The sequence below is a fragment of the Bos javanicus genome, chromosome 15, assembly GCF_032452875.1.
Source record: "Bos javanicus breed banteng chromosome 15, ARS-OSU_banteng_1.0, whole genome shotgun sequence".
NCBI classification, from domain to species: Eukaryota; Metazoa; Chordata; class Mammalia; order Artiodactyla; family Bovidae; genus Bos; species Bos javanicus.
Window position 1 is genome coordinate 76,926,632 of NC_083882.1, and position 16,214 is coordinate 76,942,845.

At 53.1% G+C, this 16,214-nt stretch overlaps 1 protein-coding gene across 2 annotated transcripts; it reads left to right on the top strand.

Annotated features, from left to right (window-relative positions):
* The first annotated feature begins 893 nt into the window (after window positions 1–893).
* Window positions 894–15,602, top strand: F2 (coagulation factor II, thrombin). 2 transcript variants are annotated; one of them, XM_061381342.1, is made up of 15 exons: window positions 894–981; window positions 1,197–1,308; window positions 1,653–1,816; window positions 2,428–2,452; window positions 2,682–2,732; window positions 4,110–4,215; window positions 4,313–4,449; window positions 5,665–5,979; window positions 6,275–6,409; window positions 6,485–6,611; window positions 7,593–7,778; window positions 8,259–8,432; window positions 8,675–8,856; window positions 15,134–15,204; window positions 15,339–15,602. In XM_061381342.1, exons 2-15 carry the CDS (start codon window positions 1,230–1,232, stop codon window positions 15,480–15,482), a joined length of 1,896 nt encoding a protein of 631 aa, XP_061237326.1. In that variant the 5' UTR covers window positions 894–981; window positions 1,197–1,229; the 3' UTR covers window positions 15,483–15,602. The 2 variants fall into 2 exon arrangements, with proteins under 2 accessions (XP_061237326.1, XP_061237328.1); XM_061381344.1 differs by having other exon boundaries at window positions 928–1,308; window positions 7,593–7,760.
* Window positions 15,603–16,214: the final 612 nt, after the last annotated feature.

Below are 16,214 nucleotides of genomic sequence, written 5' to 3' on the forward strand. Positions count from 1 at the left end.
GGAACACTGATCTATGGTAATAACGATGGTGGTTAGAGGAGTGATTATCTCAGGAATGACTCAAAGGAGTCTGTTGGGGGCTGGAAACGTCCTCTTCTTGAGTTGGTGGTGGTCACGTGAGTGTGTTTGAGTGAAACGCTGTGAGTTGTTTCAACATTGTTGTATTCAAGCTAAACCTCAGTTTTTAAAATACATAGAAAAGTAGGAATGAGTGCGTGTATAACGTAAATATATATATACAGTGGAACGGGGCCACCCAGGATTTGAGCTGACTCCTTGGAGCCCTGGTCGCTAGTTCCCTGCCACCCCTCCATCCCCCGCTCTGCCCTGGGCCTCTCCCTGCGATCTTCCCACACTGGACATGACCTCAGTCCAGACCCCAAACGGCTAGGCCCAGAGGATGGCGAGGCAAAAACCCGTGCTCCCTGTGTTCCTGCTCTTTGGCCCTCTGTCCTAATTAGACCCAGGACTAATATTTACCTTTCATACTGCAATCGGGGAATGGGGGAGGCCCGGCCCCAGGGCAGACAGGCCGGGGGAGAGGGAGGGCCCTGCCCTGGAGGTCGGTGGGTGTGGGGGTATGAGCTGCCCCTGCAGGCCACCGGTCCTGGGTGACCTGGGAACGAAGATAGACCAGAGGCCTGGGAGGCCCAGGGCCCGACTCTTCCTTCTGGCAACCGCTACACACAAACACGCCTCCCCAGCTCCCAGGCAGGGCGGGGACGTGGGACCCTCCGCGTGTGGCCGGGTGGCCGGCCCTGCCCCCGGCTCCCATCTGGCCACACCCTGCCCTCCATTTCCTTACATGTGGACGGTGGACTCCACAGCCCTCCCCGCAGGCTTTCCTGCACACAGCTGCTGCTCACTAAACTCCCCTCTAAATTAAGAATCTCCTTCAGTCTCTACAGCAGGACACTCTCCCCACCGCCCAGAGGAGGAGACAGGCTCACAGAGGTCAAAGCAACCATCACCCTGTGTTAGGTAGGAAGGAGCCTGCAGGAGAACCCTGTGACCCCACTGACCCCGGAGAGGGAGAGGCTGGATGGTGGCAGCACCTCTGGGCTCCGCTCTGGGGCTTCCTCCCAGGATGGCGGGGGTGGGCTCTCCATCCACGTGTCCCTATGGCCCTGACCCGCTGACCTCCGCTTCCCGGCTGATTTCTTCACGTTGGTTCAACATTAACCCGGTGGGGTCAGGACCAGCCCGCAGAGTGCCGGAGCGGATACACCATGGCGCGCGTCCGAGGCCCGCGGCTGCCTGGCTGCCTGGCCCTGGCTGCCCTGTTCAGCCTCGTGCACAGCCAGCATGGTAAGGGGGGCGCTGGAAGCTGTGATAGGCTGGCGGACTGTGGTGTGGGTCTGTGGGCTGGGGGTCTCCACCAAGAGAAACAGGGCTGGTCCCCAGATCCTCACCATGTCCAGCTCAGGGAAGGACCCGGCCGCTCCGGGCCGGACAGACACTGACTACTGCTCTCAGGCAATATGGAAGGTGGGCTGGGGGTGACCCATGAAAGGAGAGGGCTAGTGGGCTGCCATTAGCAGCCTTCCGGGGCCTGCCACCATCCCGGAGTCCCCCTCCCCCGTTTCGGAAGCCAGCAGAGCTTGCCTCCTGCCCCCACGGTGGCCATCGTCCCACCCTCCTCCCCCCTGCAGTGTTCCTGGCCCATCAGCAAGCATCCTCGCTGCTCCAGAGGGCCCGCCGTGCCAACAAGGGCTTCCTGGAGGAGGTGCGGAAGGACGACCTGGAGCGAGAGTGCCTGGAGGAGCCATGCAGCCGCGAGGAGGCCTTCGAGGCCCTGGAGTCTCTCAGTGCCACGGTGAGGCCCCGGTGAGGCAGGTCCTGGCTCCCTCCAAGGGGTCCCAGCTGCAGGAGCACAGAGGCGGGGATGGAGGAACCCGGCAGCTTTCTGTTGATCGCGTCGTGTGGGCCCTGCTTCACTGGGCCGCTGGGATGAACAGCTCGGTCTCTCTGGGAGGGCCCAGCGCCTTGGCTCTGTCAAGGCCCCAGGGTCCGGCAAGGCTCCAGGGCTTCGAGGGAAGGGGGCTCCTCAGTCTTTAGCCGTCTGTCTGCGTTGGGATCTCTGGAGCAGCTGGAGCTGGCCGCGTGGCTCAGCTTTAGGTCTGCTGTGACTTCTGTGCCCTGGGGTGCTGGGGCTCCCGTCAGGCGTGGGGCTCAGTGTCCCGGGAGCCCTGAGCAGCCTTCCCTTCCCCGGGGCTCCGCCTGGGCCCCTCCGCCAGTTTACCCCCCCACAGAAATCCCTTTCGGTCTTGGCTGACCTGAGAGGGTGGAGGGGTACAGGCAGCTCCCCTCATGTCCTCGGGGAGTAACCAGAGTAAGGGAAAGGGGGGCGTATAGGGAGAAGACAAAGTTGACTCTAAAAAGCAAAAGGGATCCTGCCACAGCCTCATACTCAGCCTTGTTTTTCAGGATGCGTTCTGGGCCAAGTACACAGGTGAACACGCGGAAGACTTTGCTCTGGGAGGGGAGTCCTGGGGACCCCAGCTGCAGAGTGCTCCACCCCAGAGAGGCTTCTGGTCCGCCCAGCCGCCCATCCCTGCGCCCCTGCCTCGTTCCTCCCTTCCTTCCATCGTCTGCCCGCCCCTCTGTTTCTGAGCGCTGTCCTACCCTTTACTTGTCCTGTCCCCACCTCAATCTCAGTGGTGTCTCTGGGTCTTTTCTAGCTTGTGAGTCAGCGAGAAATCCTCGAGAAAAGCTCAATGAATGTCTGGAAGGTGAGGAACTGACATGGGGGTGGGGAGACCCCCGTGTGCAAAGTAGGGGTGGGGTAGGAGTCGAGGCCCGGGGGTGGGGGGCGGTGGCCTTTCTGTTCCTGAGGTCAAGGATGCGTCTTTGCCCCTGGCTGTATGCCTGGCAATCATCCATGCGATGATTCATTGTGGAGGAGGAAATGAATGAACGCGTCATGAGTTAATGCTAAGGCCTCATTCTCAGCCAAGCCCCTGCCCATGCCAATCAGTCTTCCCCGTGTCCCTAAGGCAGAGCTTCGATAACGTCACATTCATTCTCCAACACCGCCCCTGTTGTCCCCAGAATAAAGCACAGGCTTCTTAGCCTGGTGAACTTAGTGGGTTCTGACCTTAACCTTCCCTTCTAGCCTTCTCTCCCATCTCACCAACCCTGAACCCAGAGCCCCTGCTTCCTGAAAGCAAGGATTTCTCTAAACAGGCCAAGATATGTCAGATCCTGGCCCCTGTTAGCACGATTATCTCCCCCGGAGAGCCCTCACTGGGGAACCACCCCACCCTGCGCCGCCCTTCAGGAACTAGTGCAAATGCACCACCCTGCCAGGCCTCCCGGGCACATCATCCCTCCTCCATCGCGTCCCGAATACACCGTTAGTATGGCAGTAGGCCCCGCAGCACAGCTTTAACCACTGGCCACGCTTTCGTGGGTTAAGGGTTTATTCAGTAGACCTCTCATCAAACCTCTGCAATCTGTCAAGCTCTATGGTCAAGTGCTGGGAATTTTAAGAGAATGAGGGAGCTCATAGTTTCATAGGAAAGCAAAAATACAAAACATCAAATTAATTGATGGAAAAGTTCTGTTCCAGGTGCCCAGAGAATTCCAGAAGAGGGAGAGTTTCGTTAGCTGGCAGAATCAAGGACCACTCCCCAGGAGTAGTTTTACTTGTATGGGTGGGATGCACTGATGAACAAACAGGAGAGCAGGCCCAGGCCAAGGCCAAGGCGTGTGCAAAAGCGTATGCAAAGGCCCTTAGGCTGAGGACGAAGACAACAGGACAGGCAGACCAGGGCCAGATTCTAAGGACCTCGTTCACGCTTTCAGTCCGTGGTGGGGAGCCGCTGGATATGAGCTCCGTGAGGGCAGGGACCTATCGTGGCTCCGACCGCCTTATTCATCGCTGTGTTCTTGGTCCCGGGCACAGCGCCTGGCACATGGCTGTCACACAGGGGGCGCTCAGTGAATGTTGGGTGCCTGCTGGGTACAAAGGAAGTGCTGAGTAAAGGCAAGTTAAGGGTCATGGAGCAGAAGTAGCTTGGAGGGGAGGGACCGACTGAGCTTTACGAGGACAGAAGGGCGGGTGGACAAGTCCTCAGCGGCAGACACCTGGACTGGGGTCTCCGCAGGAAACTGCGCTGAAGGTGTGGGGATGAACTACCGAGGGAACGTGAGCGTCACCCGGTCAGGCATCGAGTGCCAGCTGTGGAGAAGTCGCTACCCACATAAGCCAGAGTGAGTGACGGGCAGGCCTGTCTGCTGAGACGCCGGGGGCGAGGAGACACTGCGGGTGGCGGGGGCGGGCTTCTTGCTGAGATGCTTTCTATTCCAGAATCAACTCTACCACCCACCCGGGGGCTGACCTGCGGGAGAATTTTTGCCGCAACCCGGATGGCAGCATTACTGGGCCCTGGTGCTACACCACATCCCCGACTCTGCGGAGAGAAGAGTGCAGCGTCCCCGTGTGCGGTGAGCGGGGGCGGTCGGTGGCCCAAGGCCACAGCCAGGACGGGAATCGAGATGCCAGCGCACTCTGACCCGGGTTAGTTAGACACTTTCCGGTTAGTGACGTCAGGAGGCCAGAGCGAGTCCACTTCCAGCCTCCTCCTCTCCCTCCACAGCTTTTGCTTCCTTACAATCCAGGACGTGGCTCATTCTAAATATGCTTTCCTTCCTGCTCCGGGCCTTCTTCTCTCCAGGAAGCCCTTCCTAACCATCTCAGTCCACATGCCCTTTTTTGAGTGCCAACAGCAAGCCTCGTACAGTCCAGCCCTGCATGATTCTCATTATTAATTCCCATCTCGTGGCAGCTAGCTATAGTCACAATAGTGCCGCAGAGCCCACAAAATGACCAACAAGCCACAAAAGCTCAGGGGCAGACACCAGTAAGCGTGTATTTTTTTTTGTGTCTGCTGGGGTCGGCTGGGGTGGCTCTGCTCCTTGCAGCCACACTCGCTCATGCGTCTGTGGGGTCCAGATGTAGGCTGGGCTCGGTGGGGGGCCCCGCTTCAAACAGTGGGTCCAGCTGAGCTCAGCTCCTCGGGTGGGTGGGTCTAGGTCTGCTCTTCCATGGTGAGGGAGGCAGAAAGGCTGCAGCTTCTTCCGTGGGGATGGCAGAAATACCAATCAGTGAACAGAAGCACAGACACTGGCAGTCAGTTCTGCCCACATGCCTTTGGCCAGAGCAAGTCAAGTGATCAAGGCCAAGGTTGAGAGGTGGAGGCTACACTTTGTTTATAAAATAACAGGACAGAGGGTGTGGATTCAGGCAGGGATAAAGAATTAGTGCCAGTAACTCAATCTAGCAAACATGGGTTGCTCTCTTTTGTCATCCTCAGTCGATCCAGCTGCCTTTCGTACTGGGTCTTTGTGAAAACACAGAATCCCTTAGACTCTGGGCAGGCACTAGCAGTAGAGTACAGATAGCACAGGAGGTGAAACCTGGGTACCATCCCTGGCTAGTCACGCCCCAGACACTTGCGCCATATCTTTTGTTTAAATCTCAACAACCCTGCAAAAAAAAACCTCATTAGAGATCCCTTTCACAGGCAAGCCGAATGCAGCTCAGAGAGGTTAAGTGACTTGACATCGTACAGGTCAAAGGTCAGGGGGCAGAGCTTCCCATCCTGTCTGGCTCCACTGTGGTCCAACGCTCTCTGCCCCCTCTCTCTCCTCACCCACCAGGCCAGGACCGAGTCACAGTGGAGGTGATCCCCCGGTCGGGAGGCTCCACCACCAGTCAGTCGCCTCTACTGGAAACATGTGTCCCGGACCGCGGCCGGGAGTACCGGGGGCGGCTGGCGGTGACCACACGCGGGTCCCGCTGCCTTGCCTGGAGCAGCGAGCAGGCCAAGGCCCTGAGCAAGGACCAGGACTTCAACCCGGCCGTGCCCCTGGCGGAGAACTTCTGCCGCAACCCAGACGGGGACGAGGAGGGCGCCTGGTGCTACGTGGCCGACCAGCCTGGCGACTTTGAGTACTGTGACCTGAACTACTGCGGTGAGAGGGCAGGGCCGGGGCCGAGAGAGGACGGGGCCTGGCGGTCAGAGCGGGAGCGGAGCCTTCCCTGGCCTCGGGCTTCCCACGTGGGCACAGGGCCTTCCTGAGCCAGGTAGGGGCGAGCCTAGCCCCTGCCCACAGCTGAGGCCAGTGAGGCCCGCGAGCTGCGGTTCGCTAGTAAGGTGCGCTCTTAACCGCCGCCACACGGCCTCCCCGGGGTGCGGGCTCGGGGCAGTCCAGGCAGCGGGTGTGGCATGGCCCGGCCCAGCCGCAGCCCGTGTCTGGGTCCCTGCAGGGGAGCCGGTGGATGGAGACCTGGGAGACAGGCTGGGTGAGGACCCGGACCCGGACGTGGCCATCGAGGGACGCACGTCTGAGGACCATTTCCAGCCCTTCTTCAACGAGAAGACCTTTGGCGCCGGGGAGGCCGGTAAGGTGTGGGGGTCACGGCGTGCGGGCGGGGCGCGGCGGCGCTCCACCTCTCACGGTCCCGCTCGCCCCTTAGACTGTGGCCTGCGACCCCTGTTCGAGAAGAAGCAGCTGCAGGACCAAACGGAGAAGGAGCTTTTCGAGTCCTACATCGAGGGGCGCATCGTGGAGGGTCAGGACGCGGAGGTTGGCCTCGCGCCCTGGTGCGTGCTCCTCGCCTCCCCCGTGCCCTCTCCCCGCCCCCCACCACGCGCCCCGGAGCCTTCTCCGCGCTCACAGACTTAGGCTCCACTGGTAACCTAGCCACACCAGCATCGCATCGAATCCTCACTGTCACCTACTTAGATTTGGGTTTGTTACTTCTCCAAATCAGATGGTGAAGCTGAGGCTCAGAGCGCTTAAGGGACTCATCTAAATGATGCTGTTAGTGAATGGGTTACATAGCAGGACTCGATTCCAGTTCTTTGATTCTCTGCTAGGCTGTGCCAACTGTGGCCTGGAAAAAGCTCAATGCGGGGGAAGCAAAATGCAGGTGGCTGCCTCTTCGTGTCACATGGATGCCCTGTCCCCAAGGGTGGCCAGATCAAGCTGGGGTCTGGGCCCAGCAGTTAGCTCTAATTAGTTCTTAAACTTGGGACTTTCCGCTTGTTTTTGTTGTTCAGTCACTAAGTCGTGTCCAACTCTCTGCAATCCCATGGACTGCAGCACGCCAGGCTTCCCTGTCCTTCACTATCTCCCAGAGTTTGCCCAAACTCATGTCCATTGAGTCGGTGACACCATCCAACCATCTCATCCTCTGTTGTCCCCTTCTCCTCCCACCCTCAATCTTTCCCAGCATCAGCGTCTTTTCCAGTGAGTCAGCTCTTCGCATCAGGTGGTCAAAGGACTGCAGGGTCGGCATCAGTCCTTCTAATGAATATTCAGAATTTATTTCCTTTAGATTGACAGGTAGGATCTCCTTGCTGTCCAGGGGACTCTCAAGAGTCTTCTCCAACACCACAGTTCAAAAGCATCAATTCTTCGGCGCTCTGCCTTCTTTATGGTCCAATTCTCACGTCCATACATGACCACTGGAAAAACCATAGCTTTGACTAAGACGGACCTTTGTGCTTGTAGGGCTGGTGAATGGGGCAGCCCCCCGCCCAACCCTGCCACCACCTAATCCTTCCGGCTTCCCGCCTCAGGCAGGTGATGCTCTTTCGTAAGAGTCCCCAGGAGCTGCTCTGTGGGGCCAGCCTCATCAGTGACCGCTGGGTCCTCACGGCTGCCCACTGTCTCCTGTACCCGCCTTGGGACAAGAACTTCACCGTGGATGACCTGCTGGTGCGCATCGGCAAGCACTCCCGCACCAGGTGCGGACGGGCCCCCAGGTGTGCGGCGGGACTGTGCGGGCCCCGTGGCTCTGAGACACCGGGGTATGTCTGTGTACGTCTCTCACGGTAGAAAACCCAGCAGTCCCTGCTGTAAAGTCGATTTGGCCATGTCCTGACTAAAGCTTGGACCTGGGGACAGGGAAACTAAAAGGCTTGGCAGAGAGCAGAGTCCTGGCCTGCCCTTGGCGCCCCCCAGGCATCAGGACGGGGTCCAGGCGTGAGCCCTGAGTAGAGGTCGTTTGGGTCAGGGCCTGCAGCCTGTGTCCCTCCCGCTACTGCCTGGGCTGCTTGATCCCGAAGCCCCGGGGCAGCTTCAGGCCAAGAAGAAGCTGCCTGGGGCCTGCCAAGGCGGGAGCTGGTCCGCTGTTTACCCTGACTTCCAGCCCCTGAGGGCAGGCAGTTTGCCTCCTTGAGGAACCTGCCGACCTCCCTGGGTGGCCTGCAGCTTCTCTTTTTTCTCTGCTGGGGTCTGCACAGGTATGAGCGGAAGGTTGAAAAGATCTCCATGCTGGACAAGATCTACATCCACCCCAGGTACAACTGGAAGGAGAATCTGGACCGGGACATCGCCCTGCTGAAGCTCAAGAGGCCCATCGAGTTATCCGACTACATCCACCCCGTGTGCCTGCCCGACAAGCAGACAGCAGCCAAGTTGGGCAGCCAGGAGGGCAGCGGGGGGGCGGTGGAGGGGGCGGCTTGAGGCTGAGGGGGCGTGGGCTGGGTTCTGGGCCCAACTCTGACATCCTGTCGCCTTGCCGAAGCTCCTTCCCATTTCCAGGCCTCGGGCCTTCCTGCCACGGGGGTCTTAGGCTCGGGTCTCTACGGGGTGGTGTTGGGGCCAGGAGGCTCCTGGGCGGGTGTGTTCTCACTGGGTCCTTCTCCCTTCCCCAAAGGCTGCTCCACGCTGGGTTCAAAGGGCGGGTGACGGGCTGGGGCAACCGGAGGGAGACGTGGACCACCAGCGTGGCCGAGGTGCAGCCCAGCGTCCTCCAGGTGGTCAACCTGCCTCTCGTGGAGCGGCCGGTGTGCAAGGCCTCCACCCGGATCCGCATCACCGACAACATGTTCTGTGCCGGCAAGTGCCTGGGCGGGCGGGGCTGCGGTGGGAGGATGAGACCCGTTAACAGCGCAGGCCTGTGTTCAAGGCCTGGCTTCGCTTTATTTGCTTGTGTATTACACATTTTATTTGAACATAGTTGATACACAATATTAGTGTCAGGTGTACAACACAGTGATTCAGTGTGTCGATAGCTTATACTCCATTTAAAGCTATTACAAAATGATGGCTGTATTTCCCTGCGCTGGCCAGTGTATCTTGGTTATTTAGATGGGATGCGGTAGTTTCTCTCTCTTAACCCCCAGCCCTGTCTTGCCCCTCCGCACCTCCCTCTCCCTGCTGGCAATTCCTAGTTTGTTCTCTGTCAGTGGGTCTGTTTCTGTTTCATTATATTCATCTGTTTTATTTTTTGGATTCCACAGATAAGTGATAACACGGTATTTGTCCCTGTCAGTCTTTCTTATTTCACTAAGCACGCTGCCCTCTAGGTCCATCCATGTTATGGCAAATGGCAGAATTTCATTCTTTTTTAAAGGCTGAGTAATACTGTGTGTGTGTGTGTGTGTGTGTGTATGTATATGCTATATCTTCTTCATCTGTTCATTTGTAGATGGGTGCTTAGGTTTTTGCTTTGCATTATTGCCCTTCCCAGATATTGTGGGTTTTTTTTTTGTTTGTTGTACAAATTGAAGGTTTGAGTCAAGTCTACGGGAGCCATTTTACCAACATTTGCTCACTTCATGTTTCTGTGTCACGTTTTAGTAATTTTTTAAAAAATTTTTATTTTATTTTTTAACTTTACAATATTGTATTGGTTTTGCCATAAATCAAAATGAATCCGCCACAGGTATACATGTGTTCCCCATCCTGAACCCTCCTCCCTCCTCCCTCCCCATACCATCCCTCTGGACATTTTAGTAATTCTTACAATGTGTAATTATTTCATCATTATTATATTTGTTATGGTGATCTGTGATCAGATGTTACTATTGTAATTGTTTTGGGGCATCAGGAGCTACACCCATATAGATAGCAAACTCTGTTCTGACTGCCCCTCTTTCCTCTGGCCTCTATTCTCTGAGACACAACACTATAGCAATTAGGCCAGTTAATAAGGCTACCATAGCCTCTAAGGGTTCAAGTGAAAGGAAGAGCTGCATCTGTCTCATCTTAAATCAAAAGCTAGAAATGATTAAGCTTAAGGAGCAAGGCATGTAAACCTAGGCCTCTTGTGTCAAACAGTTAGCCAAGCTGTAAGTGCAAAGGAAAACTTCTAAAGGGAAAGTAAAGGTGCTCTTCTAGAGACTTCCCTGGCGGTTCAGTGGTTAAGATTCCATGCTTCCACTGCAGGGGCACAGGCTCAATCCCTGGTCAGGGGACTAAGATGCTGCATGCTATGCAGTGTGACCCACCCCCCCCACCAAAAAAAAAGTGCTACTATAGTGAACATATAAATGATAAGAAAGCAAAACAGCCTGATTAGTGACATGAAGAAAGTGTTAATGGTCTGGATAGAATTAGCCACAACATTCCCTTAAGCCAAAACTTAGAAGCTAGCAGAGATTGATTCATGAGGTTTAGGGAAAGAAGCTATCTTCATAACATCCAAGTGCAAGGTGAAGCAGCAAGTTATTCAGAGGATTCAGCTAAGATAATTCATGACAATGACTGTACTAAACCGATGATTTCCAGTGCAGACGAAAGCGCCTCATCCTGGAAGAAGATGCCCTCTAGGACTCTCATAGTTAAGAGGAGAAGTCAGTGCCTGGCTTCAAAGCTTTAAAGGATAGACTGGCTCTCTTGTTAGGGGCTGATACAGCTGGTGACTTAAAGTTGAAGCCAATGTTCCTTTACCCTTAAGAAAATCCTAGGGCCCTTAAAGAGTTAGTCGCTCAGTCATGTCCAACTCTTTGTGACCCCATGGACTGTAGCCAGCCAGGCTCCTCTGTCCATGGAATTTTCTAGGCAGGAGTACTAGAATGGGTTGCCATTTCCTTCTTCAGAGAATCTTCCTGTCTCAGGGATCAAACCCAGGTCTTCTGCATTGGAGGCAGATTCTTACCACTTGAGCCACCAGCCCTTCAGAATGATGTTAAATCTACTCTTCCTGTGTTCCCTAAATGGGACAGCAAAGCCTGATGACAGCGCATCTGCTTACAATATAGATTACTGAGTGTTTTAAGTCCATTGTTGAGACTGATGCTCAGAAAAAGATTCCTTTCAAAATATTCTTTCTCCTTGACAATGCACCTGGTTACCCAAGAGCTCTGATGAAGACACCCCACAAGATTAATGTTTCCATGCCTGCTAACATAATATCCAGTCTGCAGCCCATGGGTCAAGAAGTGGTTTTGGCTTTCAAGTCTTAGGATTTTAAGAAATGCATTTCATAAGGCTATAGCTGCCATAGATGGTCATTCCTCTGATGGATCTGGGCAAAGTAAATTGAAAAGCTTATGGAAAGGACTCACCATTCTAGATGCCATTAAGAACATTTGTGATTCATGGAAAGAAGTCAAAATGTCGACATGAACAGGAGTTTAGAAGTTGTTCTACCCCTCATGGATGACTTTGTAGGATCAGTGTAGGAAGTATTAATAGGTTGGTGCAAATGTAGTTGCCTTTTTTTTTTTTTTTTTTTTGCGGTTTTGGATCATGAATTTTAAATCATTATGCTAAGTCACTTCAGTCGCGTCCGACTCTGTGCGACCCCATAGACGGCAGCCCACCAGGCTCCTCCGTCCCTGGGATTCTCCAGGCAATAACACTGGAGTGGGTTGCCATTTCCTTCTCCATTAAATCATTATAGCTAGGCTCAAACACATCTTTATTAATCAAAATTGGAACCATTACTATCAACATGTTTTTGTCAGTGAGAAATAAGTTTGCTTATTCCTGTAGCATAAGAATCCGTGCTTCGGGATTCAGTGAACTCTCAGAAAGCGTTTTCTGCCTCCTCCTGGTTGTGGCAGCGTTATTCCCTGCAAAGAGTCGTTGAGATGCTTGAAGGCATGGTCGTTGGTTGGCGAGAGGTCAGATGAATGTGATAGATGAGGCAAAACTTGAGCCCAGTTCGCTCAGCTTTTGAAGCTGGGTTGTACAGTGTGCGGTTGAGTGTTGTCACCAAGAATCGGGCCCTTTCTGCTGAGCGATGCCAGCGCAGGTGTGCAGTTTTGGTGCATCTCGTCGATTTGCTGAGCATACGTCTCGGATGTAACAGTTTCTCTGGGATTCAGAAAGCTGTAGCGGATCAGACGGGCAGCAGACCAGCACACGGTGACCGTGACCTTTTTTGGTGCAAGTTGGCTTTGGGAAGTGCTTTGGAGCCTCTTCTTGGTTCAGCAACTGAGCTGGTCATCGCTGGTTGTCACATAAAATCAACTCATTGAGCACATCACAATCCAGTCGAGAAATGATTAGCTGTTTTTGTGTGGAGTAAGAGAAGACGATGTTTTTGATTTGTGGTCAGCTCATGAGACACCCACTTACTGAGCTTTTCCACCTCTCCAATTTGCTTCAAATGCCCAACTACTGTTGAATGGCTGATGCTGAGTTCGTCAGCCTCTTCTCGTGTAGCTGTAAGAGGATCAGCTCTGATGATCCTCTCAATTGTTTTGTCAGCTTCCAATGGCTGGCCACTATGCTCCTCATCTTCAAGACTCTCGTCTCCTCTGCAAAAGTTCTTGAACCACCACTGCACTGTACGCCCATCGGCAGTTCCTGATCCAAATGTGTTGTTGATGTTGTGAGCTGTTTCAAACTGTTCCATATAACTAGGAAGGGTTGCACTTTTGCTCTGGTCATTATCTTTGGTCTTTTCCCCTTTTTGAAATGCCCTTAGTTTCTTCTAGTCTTTTAATTGTTGTGTGGATGGGAACAGTGGAGACAGTGGCTGACTTTTTCTGGGCTCCAAAAATCACTGCAGATGGTGACTGCAGCCATGAAATTAAAAGACGCTTACTCCTTGGAAGGAAAGTTATGACCAACCTAGACAGCATAGTCAAAAGCAGAGACATTACTTTGTCAACAAAGGTCCGTCTAGTCAAAGCTATGGCTTTTCCAGTAGTCATGTATGGATGTGAGAGTTGGACTATAAAGAAAGCTGAGCACTGAAGAATTGATGCTTTTGAACTGTGGTATTGGAGAAGACTCTTGTGAGTCCCTGGGACTGCAAGGAGATCCAACCAGTCCATCCTAAAGGAAATCAGTCCTGAGTGTTCGTTGGAAGGATTGATGCTGAAGCTGAAACTCCAATACTTTGGCCACCTGATGTGAAGAACTGACTCACTGGAAAAGACCCTGATGCTGGGAAGGATTGAAGGTGGGAGGAGAAGGTGATGACAGAGGATGAGATGGTTGGATGACATCTTCGACTCAGTGGACTTGAGTTTGAGCAAGCTCTGGGAGTTGGTGGTGGACAGGGAAGCCTGGTGTGCTGCGGTCCCTGGGGTTGCAAAGAGCTGGACACGCCTGAGCGACTGAACTGAAACTGACGCTGAATTGTTGTGTAGTCAATAGGAGGGAGTCAATAAGAGGGAGTGTGCTTTCTTCTTTCTTTTCTCCTCTCATACTTTTCATTGTATTTTTTCTACTTGTTGGCAGTTAATCAGCCCTTTTGTTGAAGCATCCATCTCCTGGTTGGATGAAGCTTTTCACTAGTAGATTTTTCAAGAGGGTTATGGGTAAAGAATTTCCTGAGTTCTTGTATGTAACTAACTGGTTTTCTGTAGCTTTGATACCTCAAGTTCAGCAGCATTGGATTTGAAATCCATGGTTTAAGTTTTCCTCCCTTGAATTTATTGTTACTTACTTTGGATGTTGTTTTCAAAGTCTGATGCCAAGTGTAATTCTTTTGCTCTTGCAAGGGAGTTGGTTTTTTTGCTTGGAGGCCTTGAAGGTATTTTCTTCATCTTTGAAGTCTCAATTTTTTAGACTAGGTCTTAGAGTTGAGTGTTTTAGATCAGCTTTGCCAGGCTCCCAGTGGGTCCTTTCAAATGCACATCTGATCTTTTATTTCTATGAAGTTTTCTTGGACTATATTGTACATATTAATTCTGTCCCGTTGCTTCCTTTCTTCCCTTAGTCTGAGTTCCATTTCAACCACTTTCTGCTTTTAACTACTTACTGTTGTTTTATCCATTTAATTTTTGAATTTCTGATTCATTCTTTTTCACATACCAAAATTTTGCTTGATGATATCTTGTCTCGTTTTTGGCCGTATCGTGCAGCTTGCAGGACCTCAGTTCCCTGACCGGGGATTGAACCGGGGTCACGGCAATGAAGGCCTGGAATCCTAGCCTCTAGGCAATCAGGGAATTCCCCACGTGATACTTAATTCAGTCACAGTTTTCTTCTGTTTCATGTTTGTGTTTGGGGAATTTTTGTTAGCTGAGCTATTTTTGTTCATATTCATTGTTGTCTTGTTGTGTCTTTGTATAGATCTACTTGGTTTTCATCTATTCATTTTGCAGATCTGGGGTTATTTACAAGATTCCTAACTCATATGCGTCTATTTCTTTGATCTAGTATTTTTCCCTCCTCATCTCCACGTAAGTTTTGATATTAAATGTATAGTTAGATACATTAGTAAATGTACATTAATTGATGTATCTAACTAATGGGCTTCTCTGGTGGCTCAGATGGTAAAGAACCTGCAAACCTGCCTGCAAAGCGGGAGACGTGGGTTCGATCCCTGGGTTGGGGAGGTCCCCTGGAGAAAGGAATGGCAGCCCACTCCTGTATTCTTGTCTGGAGAATTCCACGGACAGAGGAGCCTGGTGGGTGTCAGTCCGTGCGTTTGCAGAGAGCTGGACACAGCGGAGCGACTAACACGTTAGCCTTTAGATACATAAAAGCAGCTTGAAGTCTGGGGGTTCTCTGGGTTACACGTATGTCAATGGTGTAGCGTCTATTGTTCTTTAAGTTCCTCTGTGTTGTTTGGGGAGGGTGCTTGGGGATGTTTGGATAAAGGCAGCTGCCATTCTTCTCAGCTGCCTGTCAGTCTGGTGGGTTTTGTAAGTCACTCTGCCTGTTGGGTGGAGACTGGATTGGAGGCAGCGAAAGGAGAGGCAGAGAAAGCAGCGGTTCGGGGAGAAAGTGGTGTGTGATGGGCCCGGGTGCGGAAGTGGCGAGAGTGGCTGGACTGGGGCTGCATGTTGCAGACAGAGCTGACAAAACCTGCCTGGGTTGGATGTGTGGGGGAGGCAATGCGCAGTCAGGGAGGGCTAGCAGTCGGGGGGCACTCTGGCTGGAGCGTGAGCTGGTCACTCCCTGAGCACTGCGGTTCTCTCTCAAGGTTACAAGCCTGGTGAAGGCAAACGAGGGGACGCTTGTGAGGGAGACAGCGGGGGACCCTTCGTCATGAAGGTAAGCATCTCCGAAGGCCCGGAACTGGTGGGGAGATCCTTCTGGGTGGACGGGAGGGACCCGAGGATTCAGGAACAATCAATTGACCCTACCTTGGACTTGACTCTATTGGAAACCCCATATTTCTTCCTCAGAGCCCCTATAACAACCGCTGGTATCAAATGGGCATCGTCTCATGGGGTGAAGGCTGTGACAGGGATGGAAAATATGGCTTCTACACACACGTCTTCCGCCTGAAGAAGTGGATACAGAAGGTCATTGATCGGTTAGGAAGTTAGGGAGCCACCCACATTCCAGGCTCCTCACTGCAAAATCTCAGAGGCCAATCCAGTGAATGAATTATTTTTGTGGTTTGTTCCTAAAACTATCTTTCTCAATAAAAGTGACTCTATCAACGAGCCTCGGGACTCCCAGTGCTGTTCATGGGGCAGCTCAGGAAGCGCCAGCCCCACCACTGGACAAGCGGCACGCGAGGGACCTGCCACCCCTAGAACAGGGCCAGGTGAGAGGGGACATGGCAGCCTGAACTTAGCATTTCAGATGTTCCAGGCTTGGGGCGTCCATGGATTATTTCATGCGATCCTCACGCGAGGTAGTAAACCGAGACTTGGAGAAGTACCTTGTTCAAGGCCACACGGCTACGCAGGGCCTACGTCTGACTTGAAATATAGGCGATACTGAGGCCTGTGCTGCACTGTGAAGAGCTTGTCCTGGGACAAGCCTCCAGAGAAGAGGAGGGCAGGCTAGTGAGGGGGGAGTAGTTACATCCATCTAACGTCTTTAAGGGACGTCCCAGGTGGCGCTACAGATAGAGTCCACCTGCCAATCAACGCAGGAGAGGCAAGAGGTGGGGACGGCAGTTCACTCCCTGGGTGGGGAAGTGGGGACGGCAGTTCACTCCCTGGGTGGGGAAGATCCCCTGGAGTAGGAAGTGACACCCCTCTCCAGTATTCTTGCCTGGGAAATGCAACTGGCTACTCCATGGGGCTGCAGAGTTGGATGTGACTGAG